We start from the raw sequence: 17,814 nt of genomic DNA on the forward strand, positions 1-17,814 counted from the left end.
AGCGTGGGTTCATTGCTGCTGTTCAGGTTCGCTGGAGCGGGACGCCGGCTTCATGAAGGCGCTAGCGGCAGCTGCGCCACGGCTGCGAAGCCGTTCAATATCGTCGTATGTTCCGGCGCTGCCTCAACAGCTGTTCCCTTAGCGCTGCATGATTCACGAGCCTCCTGCCCATATGGATCTTTTTCAGACTGTACAGCAGTCCGTTTTCTTTGAAATGCAGCATGCATTAAATGAGAAGTCATTCGAGAGGTGTATCAATTTATTGGCGCTGGCATTTTTATACTTAGTTATACTCGTACCAATGCCTTGATTTACTGAATACTTTAAAATATTATTCATTGAAGTATAGATTGGGTAGCATCAAATGAATTTCGTGAACTGTTTGAATAAAGTTTTGGTGTGTCATTACTCAACTTGACTAATTTTTAAGCGGTGAAAATTTACTAACATGAATGATTGTCAGTCTGGAATTCAACTTGTCTATTATATATTTTTTGCGCTCTGGCAGTCGGGATACACATAATTTTCAGTCAACAGTTTGTGGTGTGTATACACAGGACTCACATCAAGTATTGCGATATCTATATTAAGATTGCGCCAGTGTACTGAAAACTGCATGGAGCTACGCAGCGTACAGCGCTTCCCTGCGCTGCTGTCTCCTGTCTGGTGTCTGGTCGCTTCGTATTTGCTATTTCCTACAGCGGCAATCTTTATTGTCTAAAGTTGTTTTGTCTATTGTCTTTCTCTTAATTTGTAATTAGTCTTAGAACGCAATGTTAGTACCTCTCTATCGTTGCTTTATCCATTGTACTCTGACTGCTTAAACTTCCGATTCATTTTTCACGCCATTTTAAGGCCACTTTTACTCTTTGGTTGAAAAACTAAAAGCAAGTAAGTTTTGTGTCAACGCAAACAAAACAACACATATACAAACAGTATCTTTAAATTACTAAATACTATTGTTACAAATATTGGGATTGATTCTTACCCTAGTTTGCTTGACTTATAATGAACCAACCTTGTTCAATATTTCATTAGAAATTTTATTGGTCAAACTCCTGTTACTTTTGCATTGGAATGTCCTTTGAACCGATGATGAACATGTGTGCTCATGATTCAATCTTGTCATGCATTGCGTCAGAGTATTTAGTTTCAGATGACAGAAGAATAAAACATAATAGCAGGAAGTGTAGTAGGAAGCTTTTTCTAAAGCTTTGTAGTTCTATGCGTTTTGAAATTAAATCAAGTGTAATATAAAAGCATATAATGTTGATGGATGGAGAATTCCTCGTTGAGTAGAAAAAGCGGTTCATTACATAGAAGTAACCGTTATATGGCCTGTTGGCGAGTCCACGTGTCGTTGGCCCATATGGCTTATTGTCGATTTTAAATTATAACCGGTAATTATAGTTATTATTTCTCATCGCATCTTTACTTGACATTTGCTTCTCAATCGGCGATGTTCATATAGTTTCAGGAAGCGCACATGTTCTCGATGAAACATCAAGCATAACCTGATCGTTCCTTCGAAGACCTCAGCGTGAGATCTGCACGCTTGCAGCCGCTCCTCCTCATGTACCGTTATCCCAATTGTCGTAATTATTCTTTTTACTACGTTTTTCTTAGCTCGCTTTCGTGTCTGTCTGTCTGTGATGATCAAATCTTGCAATCGATATTTCACCAACTTTCCCACTAGCTAGCGTTTTGAAACTTTTAGGGAAGCTCAGCTCCCGATAACAATACAGTTATCAATAATTTGTTGCACGTTTCCAGGCGTATATACTATATATAGTTTATATATAGTAAGACGTGCGGCCGCTCACGTTATAGACGAGCAGTCGCTGACGTTGCGTATCATCGATACGTACGTCAAGTTAAGTAAATTGGCTCGCAACAACGTTTTTCATGTGTAACAACGGACTAAAAAGTAGAAAATAAAATACATAAAAATAACTTTTTTAAAAAACTACGTTTTTTTCTTGTGGACTAGAAAGTAGAATATAAATTATGGCCCGCCCCAAAAAACGTGTGTCGGGCTGTACGTTCACCATCAAATTTCCAAAATTCGTGTGTTGTGTGCTTTTAGCTTCAATCACAAATCTGCCCGACACACGTTTTTTGGGGCGGGCCATAATTTATATTCTACTTTCTAGTCCACAAGAAAAAAACGTAGTTTTTTAAAAAAGTTATTTTTATGTATTTTATATAGGTTAAAGCTTAATTGCTATCACTTTTCTCCATACCGTTGCCGAGCATGTTGCACTTCTTAACTTGAATCTTTCCTATGTGCGAACAACTGCGTAATTAACTTCAATTTCTCCATCTGCAGAGAAATGATTTTTGCATTTTTGCCAAGTAATTTCCTGGATGTGAGCACCGTGTGGTCGATAGCGGTCTGATCATATTTTCTAAACAAACAGGGACATTCCGAGGTCATACTTCATGTTATGCATCTCATCTGTTACGTCATCTGTGTATCTTCCTGGTGCGTTGCCAGTTCATTAATTAACTGGATGCGGTTGTCAATTCATAATTAGCATTTGTCAATACAGTTATGATTGAGTTATTGCTTTTGAGCACACGCGGAACTCGCTTAAATCTTGCGTATATTTATTCTTGACATGGTCTACGACCATTCTCACTATATATTATAAGTGAGTCCCAGCTGCAGTGGCATATAAATTCTTAGCTAAGGTGTGTGTGTTATTTTTCTTTATTTAGGTGAATTATCTATTAATAGTTTGAGAACGCTTTTATAATTGCCCTGTTATATTTTACATGTTCTGAATCATGTTCAGAGTATGAATCATCATCACAATCTGCCTTATCCCATTTCTAAAAATATGTTCATTTCAGAAGAACATTGTTTTTCACAAAGAACAGTGACTTTTTGTAAAATGTAATTGGACACGCAAAAATGTAATTGGAAAACACAAAAATTTTGCTAACTTGTCCAGAAATTTTATAATTTTTTTGACATTTCTGTTAGAAAATTCTTTTTAAACAATTCTAGTGTGTATTCACAATAATTTTCAATAGAACATGCAGCTCCAGCATGCGAGTAACTGAAGGGAACATGAGACTGCACTGTTTGAAATCTTAAATGATCTAAAAGCTTTTGCATCTATTTATTTTTTCCATCTCGTTTAATTATTAATTTTGTTCTTTCTTTGTGCGAAAGATTGTGATGCTGGGGAAGTCAATTATGAAAAAATGTAACTCCGTACTCACTGCAGTGAATGACAGAGAGCGCATTTTCTCGTCGACGAAAACTTGAGGTCACGGACAGATGGGCGGACGGACGGACAGACAGACAGATGGACATGGCGAGCACAATAGTGCATTTTTTCCATAAATGAGAAAATGCGCTAAAAAATGAATGACAAAGCCGCAAGAGCGGCAAGACACTTGCTATTGGGCTTCAATTCTTGGTAGCAAATTTCGTTTCGTTCATTTTGCTGTTTTATGTCGAATCTAACACAATGAACGAAAACACAATGTCTCACAATTTCAGCACAATGTCTCATGTCGAATCTAACAACTGGGTAAGAGACTAAAATGACATCAAAAGCAGCTTGAAAATGCTTGAAAATGGCAAGTAAAACTGAAACAACATAACAAGGGACTTGAAGGCACTCAAAACTCATAATCATGGTAACGGCCGAAATCCATTTTCGAGCCTATAGTTGGTTAATTCCAGCCACTTAGTTGAAATTAATGCATCACTATAGATATCATCAGTTGAACTTGCGAGACATTTACAAGTGTGAAACTGTTCGCAACGTGTACCGTGATATGTGATTTAGATTCCAGCCTTTGAGCTGATGAACCAGTGTGTGCTAGTGAAATTTAGACCTTTGCAACTACTTGCATGGCTACGACGTGCTGTATATCATTGCGGTGTATCATTCTTCACAGAAGAAACTTCTCGAAGCCAGCCGACCACCTAATGCATTAACACCTCCTAAGCAATGACTGCTAATTCATATGTATAGGTCAACAAGTCATGACAGTCAATAATAAAAGTTAGCTTTCCTCGCCTTTCGTCTCATATCGCCCAACCAAACACATTTCGCCGCGCCAGGTTAAGACTTCGCATCCTGAGATAGACTGAAGATCTTCGTAGGGATTTCTTGCCTATAGCGCTTCATTTCAGCATGTGAAGTTATCACACTTTGAAAAGTACACTTAGCTTATACATTGCCACAAAGAAACTTCTATTCGGCCAAAGTAATAGTCAGAAAATAGTGTGAGATCAGAATTACGACCTAACTCAGCCTAATTTGATCTCAACGTTTATGAAGGCCTAAAGAATTAGTTTAATGCGAAAAGAATAATAGTTTATTACCCCACGAGCCGCCTGTTAACGGTGTGAGCAGTTCTAGTATAGTGTGACCTGTTCCAACCAAGACTGTATTAGTGCAGCGTTTCATTATTATTGACATTTCAATGACACTGTCGCATCTCAATGTAGACAACCCATCAGTAGCATGTGTGGCATGTGCATATTTTCTCTCTTGCGAGCTCACTTCTTTAAAGTTCGTATCAGCTTGCGTGCGTCTCGGGAATTTAAAAGATTGTCAGCATTCAGTCCACAACTCGGGTATTATATACTTATTCAGTTAACATTGCCTTGTTGGGTCTGCTTAGTTCATGATGAGCCCGTAATTGTCTCTCACTCTCGTATCCATCCCTGCTCTTTACTTCTTTTTAGGCCTGCTCTATTCTATGCCTGCTACAATAACTTTGTATTTGGTGTTCATACGTGGCTGCATTCCATTAAAGTTTTCGTACACTGGTTTAAATATAATTTCTAAATTAGCACTTGTCGCACTATTAATGTATCACGTAAATCGTGCGATTTCGCGATCCAATTAATAAAGTATGGCGTTTAAATTTTAACCCAATTAAAATTTTCCAAGTAGGAAGTTGCTAACATTGCGAATTTTTACATTAAAATGCTACCTTCATGCGAAGATCTAGTGTTATCGTAGGCAGATCACGATGGTATTGAATTATGGAGGCGGGCTTATCAGCACATGATGGTTAACTCCGACCAGATCCTGCGTGCCGCGCTCTGGCTATGTAATTCGGGACCTAATGAACACACGATATTGCTTAGCTTCATTCTGTTGGTGTTTAACACGTTCCCCGCGTATCCGGATTGAACCACTATTCCCTTATTACGGAAGTTAGAGCTGCAGTTAGAATTATTGCACTTTTTTATCGTTTGTTCAAGAAGATATATGTTTTTCATGAATATAATTTTTGTTCATTGATTTGTTTTATTTAATAATCAACCTTTCGTGTGAACACAAATAATCTAAAAGAGATAGAAATACTGCGTGGTGTCTCACTGGTGTCTCAATAAGCAGGCAGCATTGGAATATCATTGTTATTAGACATATAGCCAATACCCGGGGAATATGTTCTTACCCTCTCAACATTATAGTCTCGTCTACGGTCTGATATGACCAATAATTATAGGGTCTATTATACATTTGTAATTTTGTGGGATTTTTTTAGCTTAATATCTGTTATAGTAGTCTCGTATACAATGTGCTGATGGTTAAAGTAGAAAGATTAAAGAGAAAGAGTGTCTTTGAGAGCTTACAATTGGAATTTAAACAATAGCTCACTGCGTCATGCCGCGTGAGGGACACGAGGAAGAGGAAATGTCTGGTGTACGCTGATGTTTGAGACGTTGGTGCGTGTGACGCCGTTGTTTGTTTGCCAAGCAGTGTTTCAGTTGAGATCAAAGTTAGCTGGAATGGAAAGTATGATTTTCAATGGTTATTTGTTGCTTATTTGGATTGACTAGAAGATAATTATTCTGGTTTTTCAGATGGTGAGGTTCCGTCACTACGACAGAGGGACAACTCTCTCCCTGGCAGCTCCTCCACATTGACGGGAAGAAATCTCGAGGGAGGCGAGGGCAATAGCCCTTCGTTTCCTCATAGTGAGCCTCATCCTCCTCAGCAACGTCCCTCCTCAACAGCAGCTGAAGATGTTCCCTCGTTTTTGAGGGTTGTACCCGCAGAAGTCGATTCTGCTCCACGCTCCTCGAGTGGGCTTACTGTGATAAACAACTCATTGCTCGTATCTTCCTCATCTAACGCATCCTCATTTATCACTGCTTCGCAGTCAATTAGCCCGTCTGCTCTTTTACCGCTATCATCAGAGCAGATGAAGACATCATTACATACTGTATCTGACAATACACATTCATCATTACCAAGCTTATTGTCATTGCGAACTTCAGATGATGATGTAATTCTGTCATCATTTAAACAATATCCAACTGCTTTTGAGCCGTTGCCCATTTCATCTCCCACTTCGTCGCCGGCCTCTACGTCATATTCGTCAAATGCCTCAACACATGTATCGTCAGCGATGTCATCATCCCTACCTGTATCGTCAGCGATGTCATCGTCCCTACCTGTATCGTCAGCGATGTCATCGTCCCTACCTGTATCGTCAGCGATGTCATCGTCCCTACCTGTATCGTCATCGACCTTGTCCCCTACAGCAAGATCGATCAGTTCTCGCGTGGCGTCACCACACGAGGAGTTCCAGGAGCACGTGGTGTTCACCCCAGACGTGGTCCACGCCAGGACCAGACGTCAGATTCAAGACTCGACCTGGCATCCCGAGGTGAGGCGCTGCTAACCGTCAGTGTATATTGCGAACTCTGTTTAATTGGGCTTCGTGCTTTCTAATTTCTAATGATTGTATATTTTTGTGGTTACTTGTTTATCTCAGCTACTGTGCCCATGAAGAGATCGAAACCAAAAAGAGATCGAGAATACGCTTGGCGAAACTTATTGCTTTACAGTGAAATTTAGTACTTAAATAAGCATAATTAAAGTTGTGGACAACATTGTCAACTGGAGCATACGTTCAGCCTAAGCCTGCCCGATTTTAATATTTTCACCGTTATCCTTTCTGCAAATCTTCATTTTTAACGCAGTCTCGTTGATTATGTTTAATTTATTCTTCATTACAGGCTATGAGTCGTGTCGTTTAATATCCTCTTCTTCAAAGTAAATTCATGTTATATGAGAAAAGCCCCGCATTGAGGCCGGTTAGTCAAATTTGTTTGCCTGTTACGTGAATGGCTGCGCCCTGCACGGCCCCATTAAGAGAATTAACTTAGGAAATGAACCCTCTTTATCAGCAGTATCTGGGTGGCATTTGCTGTAATTACCGTATGCTGGAGTCATTTAGTCTCATGCGATCGTTTGAAGAGGATCCAATGAACAATTTTCCAATGAAATGACTTGCTGGCCTGATGTAGGAATTTTTTCGGCCTTGAATCGTTACTTTGAAAAATTTTTAGTTTGCCCGGTGCAAGATGAGATGTTTGAAAATTTTTAGCAAACCTAAACTACTTATTTTTCCGTAGTACAGTTCTGTATCTCAAGTCGTACAAGAAAAACTGGACAAGATAAACAAATGGTCAACTATGTACGTCACACTCAGTCCAGTTTCTCTTGGATTTTTAATCCTGATTTTGTATCAGTGAGGAACACGACTAGTCCAAGCTGCTGACTACTATGTACAGAATCTTGGATTGAGCACACCCTAGCTTTGACTGTTAAATTACTAGTTGAGTAGCCTGATTTATTTTAGTTTGTACCATCAACTGCCAGAGGTGTCAAATTATTGCAAGTTTCTTTGGCGCTAATATCTCTCTGTTGGTTTTTTATCTTCTGCAGGAGGAGCATCATGCACTTAGAACACATGAGCTAAAACAAATTCTCTGGTCTTCAATGAAACCTGCTTAAAGGAACAAATTTTGCCAGCATATACTAATAGAACACATCGTATACTAATTAATGTAAGTTTTACCGAACAAATAAATTGAAACTCGTATCACTGCACCTAGAAGCAGGGCTTAATTTTTAGACACATCGTATGCCTGTGAATTTTAAGTTGGATAAGCACGCGGTAATGCTCATTTTTGTACGACAGCTCCAGGAGCACCACCATGACATTACACTCGGTTTCGCCATCAATGGAGAGAACATACTGATGGACCTCCAGCTCAACAGGTCCGCTTAGTTTACAAGTAATCCATCGTTGTTAACAATTTCTTATGGCGATGTTTAATTGCATAAGTAATTTGAGAATTGTCAGAGTTCCGGGTATAAGTTGTACCTTAAACAATTTTCTATGTTCGGTCAAAAAATGCCTTTATTTATGTGCTACGGTTATTCTTCTTGAAGTGTGCAATCTACCTTGCACTCAAACCTCGGACTGATGCAGTAGTGATTAATTCTCTTGAATGCATCTGACAGTAAATATAAAAAGACAGTTTTCTTCTTGCGTTATTTAAGGGCGTTCCTGACGATAATTTTTTCCTCTCAGATTGTCAAATTTGAATTTATTAACAAACAGCAGGTTCTTGTGTTGAAGAAATATTAGTTGCATAAAAGATATTATACTTGCAAGACCTACTTAATGACAATTTTTATTCGGTTTTGTTGATATCTTCTCATTTTACAGACAATTGTTGCCGCAGGGGTACTTCGAGAAGCAGCTCTATCGTAACGGCTCACACTCCATTAGGCGCCCTCAAGGCCAGGTGAGGCTGACATCATATCCCTTCTTGCTCGTAGCAACTTCGGCTCAAGCTGGAATAATATGTTTGAAATGGGAAAAGCGGTAGAAGAGCTCAGCTTTGACTGACAATGTAGCTATTAGAGAGAACAGAAATTTAGGAATATTTATCATGCCAAATACCATGCCTGTGAAACTACTACCTCAATCTGAAACCTAGAAGATGACGGTGTTTTGGGTGCTTTTTAGGTCAAGCTTGTACGCCATAACTTTGTGTCACAATTTTGAAAATTATCACGATACATTTCATTTCCTGAACAATCTGCCCCAAGTTCGAACGCAAGACCCTTCGTAAGATGCATTTTCTAGCGACATGGCTTGCACGCTTTTCACGATATGAAAATATGCACTGTAATTAACGCCGATTTATTCAGGATTCGAACGAATAATAAAGTGACTTTGACAAACGCCAGTAGTGTACGGAAGCTTACATTTAATGTTGAATTAGCTGTCACTCGATTGGCATGCTTTACTTTTTTTAAAGGCCTCCCATACTCACCATTCCAACAAAAAGGAATTAATTTAATTAATTCATTCTTACTTCATCATGAGCTCTGCAAAGTAGCAGATGAACGAACAAGCATAGGTATGCTAATGACTGTATATTCATGTTCATGCTTGTAGCATCAGCATACTTGCCTAAATCACACAATTTGTTATTACCATTATTCAGGTATTATATGAAAGATTAACTAGCATATTATCCCGTTAGAAATATGTTAATTCCGGGATATGGTAGAACTCCTAATTTGTCAGCGACGTCTAGTCTAATCTTATTATCATGCCTGATTTCCAATGAGAGTTAAAAATTATCTCTTTTCTTATGGTATCGAAGCACTGAGTATAGTCTCGCATCAAGTAAAGAACTAACAAAAGGCTTAGCATAACATCTGGAACTCAAAGTAAATAAGGAATGTGAGAGATGTGAGCTTAACGACACATACTCCAATCAAGAGTCACAAGAGAAAAAGAGTCAGAACAGAGCATTGAGAGTAATGAATGACACATTCTTGAGAGAACAAGAGTCAGAACAGAACATTGAGAGTAATGAATGACACATTCTTGAGAGAACAAGAGTCAGAACAGAACATTGACAGTAATGAATGACACATTCTTGAGAGAACAATAGTCATAACAGAACATTGAGAGTAATGAATGACACATTCTTGAGAGAACAACAGTCAGAACAGAACATTGAGAGTAATGTCGTTCATACGCCATGCAGTTATATTATCGTGCCCCACAGGACGCTGGACTATGCCACTACCAAGGCAGCATCAGGGGCAGACCAGGCTCGCGGGCTGCGGTGTCGACCTGTCACGGTCTGAGGTGAGAGTCTTGCTGCTGCTGACATGTGTTGCTTCATTCAACTCATGAAGTCGTGTCTCTTGCGTCACTCTTACCAACTAGTCGTCTTCTAATTAATATCTATTACTTGATGTCTAAAATTACTATTTATATTATTACTAGATATCTAAATATTTGATTACTATTATTACTTGATGTTGTCACTTGATGGCTAAAATTACTTGAACATCACCTGCATGATGATTGTAAAATCTCGATGATAACTGTCCCTCAAGGGGGGCTTCTGACGGGTGTCTGTGCTCGTCAGAAGTCCTATGGGATTTCGCGCTCCTAGGGGGATTGTTCCTGAGCGCCCCACCGCTGAGCTCGCGGTGTATCGTCTCTTTGAGATGCTAACGCTGCTTCTTTCGAGCCAGCTTCAGCGGGCTGGACAACTGAGACCTTCCGCCCCTTGTGGGTGATGAATAATTGAGACCTTCCACCTCTATGGTGATGTTCATCTTGACTTTCGGTGCGAGATAGCTAAATAGCTGAAGCGCTAGTAAACATTTGGCCACTAAACTAACTCGATGATAACTGGCACGTGAATTGGGTGTTATTATTTGTAAATAAAAACTTTTGGTATTTCCATATTAAGAGCAAGAGATAAGTGGGGCCTCTGGTCAAGGCAGGCGACAGGCCACCATTCAATGACATATTTTGTAAGCAATATTATGGCCCGCTTACTTTAGTGTACGAGGAATGAACTCGAAACCCGCCTAATGCGGCGACAAAAATGTTACTGGATTGGTTTGCCGTGGTGTAGAAGCACGAGAAATACTTCAATAAATGAGAACGCTCACTTTGTGTAAACCTTGAATTAAGAAGATCGAAGTAGTCGGAAAAAAAGCTGCCTGATAACGTGATAAAGTGATACGAGTTGTAATAAGGGAGGGGTTTTTTCTTTATAATATCATATTAATTAGTTTATGGTGATAGTTAGCGCAGGTCATTACTCATTAGAGACCATGATGGTCATAGAGTTCTCATTATTGAGAATTGCTGCCATTATCAACTTGAGTATTAATTGCAGTTAAATCACGACTACTGTTATTCGAGTTATTTCCACTGCGCAAGAACTGATATCATCATATTCATAATTATTTTGTTTATTTTACATACGTGGAAATTAGAGGCTTATCGTAAAACTACTCGTAATTTTCCGTATTAATGTCGTAATTTATTGTGATTGCATTATTTTGTCAAGCAGGTGTCAGTAATTTCACTAATTTTTCGGCACTACTGCGACCATTACTGTCATTTTTGTTATCTCGATACACGTATAAGCGCCCGTTTATTATCTGTATTTTTTAACTCGTGTGTTTTGTTATAGCGGGATGGTGTTTGACGGAGAAGAAACTCACTACATCGAACGAGTGCCGGAGTCCAAACCTTCGCTTTCCAGTCCGCACTTCCTGCTGAGCCACAAGCATCTCGTGCCTCGCAACCTTACGTGTGGTATGTGGGGACAGCCTCTCCTGTGTTGCGTCTCTACGGCTCATGATAGCTTTAAATTGTCGACACACAATAGTAGTAAAAGTGGAATCAAGGGTTCACTTTGCCAATCAACGGCAGGATTTCGGAAGGCAAGGTTAGGTCAAGATGAAAAAAAAGTATTGAGCATTTGAATGTAACAAAAATGTGACTTTAAAGTGTAATTATTGTATTCTGAGAAAAACTTCATGCTTAAGGATATGGTAATTATGAATCTTTGAACTTTCTTTGTATATATTGTTTATTTGAAGGCGGTCTATTCTTGCATGCACGTCTTACATATCATTCCTGTTATAATTAAATGACGTATCTCCCCCATTTAGGTTCTAGTATGAATCGACGTTAATAACTTGCTTTAACTATTCTACGTGTGCAGTTGCACGTTCCTAGTTTCAGTCGTCTAATTTAACAACGTATGAAAGACAAATTTCCACTCAATTATCATCGTGTGTCACGGCCATTTATGCGGATCAAGCAGCAATTTCCGTCTTGCACTTGCAGGGTACAACGGCCATCGACATCCTTCGCTGGAGCTCTTCAAGGACGATAATTTCGCCAGGATGTTGAGGGTGAGAATTCTATTTTACCCTCAAATGCAAGAAGACTCTTTCGTAATGTCAAGTCTAACCGTAGAGTCCATTTCTGTGTGAAATTTTATTTCAGCATTCACCCTCTTATCGCCACCTAAGCTTTGTTAATGTGAGCTTTTATAAATTCTTTGACGCTCTGTGGCCCTGTTAACGCATGTATGTTTCATGGTTTAACACTATTTCATTGTTGATTCTGCAGGTTTACAAATGTATGCGAACACAATTATGGCGTAAATGTTTTTGCGCAAGCGCGAGTTAAGTGATGTCAAGTTTCTATGGTAGTTTATTACAATCTAAACATTTATGAAGAAGCAGGTATTGACGCACGCCGGCAAATAAACTGCACCCAAACAAATCGCATTCCAAAAAAAAAAAAAATTCGCACCTTGCCCTCTTGCGAGTTTTTCGAATATCATTTAAATGTATTATCTTTCTATTCTATTATAGAAAAGAATTTGCATTTCATTAGCAAGAACTTTTTTTTAACGATGTGAACCTTAAATTTCATCTGATCTCATTCGGTCAAATCACTTAGATTTTCATCGTTCATGTCCATGACCTGTACCAATAACTGAAAGGCAACTGAGCAAAATCTATTCTCATCGGATTTTCTAAGCTGAATTAATGTGTCATTGGCAGTACAAACGGTCGACGGGTAACCGGCTGGAGGACGGCCCTGCCAGCGACGGCGGTGGTCGCATACGTGGCCCGTACAACAGCAACGTCTTGTCGCGCTACGTGGAGCTCGTGCTCGTAGCTGACCACCTCGAGTACAAGAACCACGGCGAGGACGTCCAGAAGATCCATAAGAGGTTCAAGGACATCGCTAATATCGCTAATGCGGTGGGTATATTTTTATATTTAACTATTAGGCTTTACAAAATTCAGGTGTGCTATTTAATTGGAACTCTTTGTTCTAATTGTATAAAATGAAATAGATAATTTAATCCTCCTAATTTTCCATCTAGGAATACGTGCATGATTATTTCACCTGATCGATATGGAGCCACATTATTTTGGTCGCAATTAATTGTATGAATAAAACACTTGGTATTGATTTGGCGTCACTCCTCAGCTCTACCAGCCACTGAACATCTTCATTGCGCTCGTCGGCGTGGAGGTCTGGGCAGAGGAAGATCAAGTGGCCATCTCACAAGACGGGGATTTAACCCTCACTAACTTCCTCAACTATAGAAAAGTGCGACTCATTCCTGACCATCCCAATGACAACGCTCAACTCCTCACGTCAGTCTTGATTGCCTTACAGTGTCATCGCCACTATATTCGTTGTATTACTCTTCATACCTAGCATATAACTTGACAGCATACCAATTACATTTTGGTCAATTTTCATATTTTCAAACAAATGTTAGAAAAATATTTTTCTGTATGTTTCTATCGTGATTCATTTTTATTCAAACTAAACTTAGTGAATCCGACCAAAGAATTCAAAAACCCCAATGAATAAACAATCAATGACGTTCTTTTTGATGTTTCGGTCTTGAATTATTTGACCAAGAAGCACGCGGAAATGAACACGATGTGGGATCTATTTTTGTCCTAAAATATTTGTTTCAATTTTTCTAGATGTACATTTTCTAAGATTTCGACAAATTCCTCCTGTTAGGAAAGGGACTCATTTTTCCAGCAAAACTTTTTCTGTAGTCAATCTCAGATTTCAAAAACTCTCATTTTTCACTTCCTTCCAACAATCCATCTTAATATTTTTGATGTTTTGCCTGAACTGATCTCGATTTTTACGCAAGAATATTTTCTGGTGACTGGCTACACCTAAAATATATCAAGCTCGTGTATCTATGCATTAGTAATGAAAGCAATGTTTGAACAGCGGCCAAGTGTTTGACTCTGGCGTGGTGGGCAAGGCTCTAAAGGGCCCCATCTGCACCTACCAGTACAGCGGTGGCGTCAACATGGACCACAGCGCCAGTGTTGGGCTCGTGGCCACGACCGTGGCGCACGAGATGGGCCACAACTTCGGCATGGAGCACGACACCGAGGAGGACTGCAAGTGTCCTGACTCCCGCTGCATCATGGCACCTTCGTCAGGGTATGGCGAGGCCACCAGATCGGCCAGTGTTCTATGTGACGTAACTGTACATGTGCTAATGCATGCCAAATTAATGTACACGATTTACCATTGTTCGTGAGGCTGTTTGATCAAGGCAGTGATTGAAGTAAGCCCAAATTATGCATTGGCACTTATAAACTTGAATTAATATTCAGAAGTTCGGTTTCACTATTTTTTCTTTCAGTGAAACTTACCTTAGATTGAGGTGTATTGCTTATGGAGGCACCTTATATTAATTATCAGTGGATTAAAGTTTGATATTGAGCGAGTTACTGCAACAACTCTATTATTGACACTTACAGCGTAAGAAATATTACGATATGTTTATGGTAAACTTTTCGCAGTGACTCGTTTCTCAAGTGACTTCCAAATGTTATTCGAATGTCAACCGACTCGATCGAAATGCGTACAGTACCTGGTTCATTTTTATGTTTCAACACGTTGATTCCGAAGTGGTACGCATGCGTACCACGAAATTGTATTATTCTAGGACGTATTGGTACATAATTCAGGTTGCTTAAAAAACGGCCAAATCCGCGACCAAAAAAGCCAAAAAGGTCCTATAACTCAATATATACTAGTACCTATATTTCTAGGTCCAAGTGTAAAAATTCCAGTTATTTTTTGCAGTTTTTAAAATTTAATTAGGAAGTACCTCTATCATAAATTTTTGCCGGCGATTGCAATTAAAAAAAAAATAAATCGCGGAATTTGTCCAAAAAAACCCGTCTGGCAGTCTCTGTTTCAAAATATTACAAAAAATGAAATAATAGTACAAGATGAAGCAATCGGAGTCAACGTGTTAAAGTGTGTTGGTCCTCTCATTATAACTAATATCATTCAGCTTGCATTTTCCTGATGTCTTTGTCAGATCTCGCAGCCCGAGCCATTGGTCGAGCTGCAGTCACGAGTACTTGGCTCTTTCCTTCGAGCGCTCCATGGACTACTGCCTGCGCAACAAACCCAGGACTCTGTTCGATTCGCCCGTGTGTGGCAACTCGTTTGTCGAGCCTGGGGAACAATGTGACTGTGGTCTTCCTCAGCACTGCGACAACCCCTGCTGTGATCCTCACACATGTCAACTCTACTCCAATGCAACCTGTGCTACGGGCCAATGCTGTGATTTGCAGGTTGGTTTTTCTTTAACCTTGCACGTACGTGAATAAAAAGGCTTTACCGAGGCCTCATAAGTGGAGAAAATCATGCGACAAAATCTGTGTGCATTCGAATACTTTCTTCCAATTCTTGTTGAGAAATTTCTCTGATCATGATTCTTTACTGCTCAATTCGATATAATGGTTACAACTGTGATTGTTAGAATTGAAGTTGTCAAGACTATAGGATGATGTTCAGACTTTTTTCTCCTACTCATCATCTTATTGGACAGCTATATCTGTTTGTGTAGTAATAACTGTTACTAATTTCGCATGATGCTACCCTGTCTTGGCCTCTGCGCATATCCTGGCAATACTTTAGTGCCTTGATGTACTGTATAGGCAATGCATCAGCTGTGCCTTAGTGCTGTTGTTCGTTTTTCTGCCTTTAGTTTGGTGCCTGCACCAATTTTCCCCCCAGTATTTAGAGGCTATGATGATTTTTCTAGACTTAACTAACTGACATAACGCATGTTTTAGACATGCCACCCAAAAGAGGCCGGCACGGAGTGTCGTTCAGCTCATCGCGAGTGCGACTTGCCTGAATATTGTCGAGGCGACTCTGAGTATTGCCCCGACGACGTCTTCCAAGAGGACGGCCACGAGTGTCAAGCTGGCAAGGCTTTCTGCCACTCTGGCATGTGCCGGTCACACGAGCAGCAGTGCCAGCTTCTCTGGGGCCCTACGGGCCAGAACAGCCATGACGACTGCTACAGCCTCAACACCCAGGGCAACAATAATGGCAATTGTGGCTATAACTGGGCCAATGACACCTACTTCAAATGTTCCACTGGGTAAGTTATCGGTGCAAATTAGGAATAATCCTGCAGATATCATAATTTCGCTTTTATATCGTTCAATTGTGAAACTTGAATAGAGTATAATTAAATTTTAATGAGACAAATACTGCATCGGCTGCTCCCCAAAGAGCGTAATTTGGTTTACATTGCGCCTTTTAATGGGCGGTTTTCATTGTTTTCTCAGTAACCGCAAGTGTGGGATGATGCACTGCAAACATTACAACGAGCGGCTCGAGTTCGGCATGGAGAGCGTGAGCAAAGTGTCGCATCGCTTCATCCAGGGCAACGAGCGCGAGATCATCCCGTGCAGGGTGGCACAGGTCGACCTGGGGTTGGATATGGTCGACCCAGGACTGGCCCCGGACGGCGCTAAATGTGGATACCAGAAGGTCAGTGCTCAAAATTATCACCATCGATGATATAATTTAATTTAGTGCTCAGTGATGCACCACGGAACATATTTTGTGACACACATTGTCTTTACAAATTTTTAGCAAAATGACACATTCTGTGTCGTGATTCTATTTACACTTGCACGTATCTTTACTGCGTTTTGGGGTTCTTCGTCTTGTGGCAGTTTTGTAATATATGACACTATAGCAAATGAACAAATATTGTATAATTTACATTTATGTGGATTTTATCTCATATCTTCTGAAGGCAGTATATTGTGTTACAGATGTGTGTAAACCAAGTGTGCATGTCGGTCGCATCCCTGCGGCGTGAAGGTTGCTCATGCAATGGCAACGGCGCGTGCAACAACCTCGGTCACTGCCACTGCGCTCTGGGCTTCTCTCCGCCTGATTGTTTAGAGCCTGGCTTTGGAGGCTCCATCGACAGCGGGCCTGCCAGCAATCCGCATGGTGAAGTACAGTTTTTTTTATCTCATTAGAAATGATAAAATATTCCCTCTCCATCATGGATGCTCGAGGTTTACATTACGGACGAGTGTAATTGTGAGTATTGGACACGCCTCTGTTCCTATCAATGTTAGTAGAATAATATTTTAAAAACAGTAGTACGAGTAATTGACAGAGGTATATTCTTTGGTAATATTCAGTGATAAATTGAAAATTATCCACTCCCAATAACTGCCTTTGACATGAGATTATTGATATGTAAGTATTAACATGTGAATATTTTTAGCGCATGTTCTCATTTATGGAAAAAATGCACTATTGTGCTCGCCCTGTCCGTCTGTCTGTCTGTCCGTCCGTCCGTGACCTCAAGTTTTCGTCGACGAGAAAATGCGCTCTCTGTCACTCACTGCAGTGAGTACTGAGTTATAATTTTTATTTTATACGTCGGTAGTGCTATGTAATTAAATTGCGATATGTAATTTGAATCACACTTTGTTGTTAGTTTGTTTTTAAAACTTGTTATTTTTTTTGCAGCTACGAACAAGTTTGTAGTGGGACTTGTAGTATTCTTCTTCGCTGTCGTGCCGTTGGCTGTAGCCTCTATATGCGTTGTTTATTACATCCGCGGCAACCTTGGCGTCATTGGACTCTGGCTCACGAAGAAGGGACTCCCAGGATCATCAAGGTATATCTTTGCATTTCGTTTATCTTCGAAATTAAATCTCAAGGAAGCTAATAATTTAACTTAAGATTTCTTGATGTGTTGTCTCTTTCCCAGAAAAGCAAGATATTACTGGTGACGAATTTTATGAGTGAAAAAAATTTATTTATTCGGATATCTCAAGTAAGGTCGAGTTA

General features: G+C 39.9%; 1 protein-coding gene across 1 annotated transcript in view; it reads left to right on the forward strand.

Moving 5' to 3' along the window:
- The window catches only part of LOC108674963, a 59,398-nt gene that overhangs the window by 37,898 nt on the left and 3,686 nt on the right, over nt 1–17,814 (forward strand). The window contains exons 2-15 of the mRNA XM_018162948.2: nt 5,846–6,654; nt 7,975–8,054; nt 8,509–8,587; nt 9,869–9,951; nt 11,303–11,427; nt 11,965–12,032; nt 12,693–12,896; nt 13,129–13,298; nt 13,903–14,121; nt 15,014–15,272; nt 15,777–16,090; nt 16,281–16,485; nt 16,776–16,959; nt 17,491–17,641. Of these exons, the coding sequence (XP_018018437.1) occupies nt 5,846–6,654; nt 7,975–8,054; nt 8,509–8,587; nt 9,869–9,951; nt 11,303–11,427; nt 11,965–12,032; nt 12,693–12,896; nt 13,129–13,298; nt 13,903–14,121; nt 15,014–15,272; nt 15,777–16,090; nt 16,281–16,485; nt 16,776–16,959; nt 17,491–17,641 (2,950 nt within the window). The remainder of the gene's footprint in view (nt 1–5,845; nt 6,655–7,974; nt 8,055–8,508; nt 8,588–9,868; nt 9,952–11,302; nt 11,428–11,964; nt 12,033–12,692; nt 12,897–13,128; nt 13,299–13,902; nt 14,122–15,013; nt 15,273–15,776; nt 16,091–16,280; nt 16,486–16,775; nt 16,960–17,490; nt 17,642–17,814) is intronic.

The sequence above is a fragment of the Hyalella azteca genome, unplaced genomic scaffold, assembly GCF_000764305.2.
Source record: "Hyalella azteca isolate HAZT.00-mixed unplaced genomic scaffold, Hazt_2.0.2 contig3814, whole genome shotgun sequence".
Taxonomy (NCBI): Eukaryota; Metazoa; Arthropoda; class Malacostraca; order Amphipoda; family Hyalellidae; genus Hyalella; species Hyalella azteca.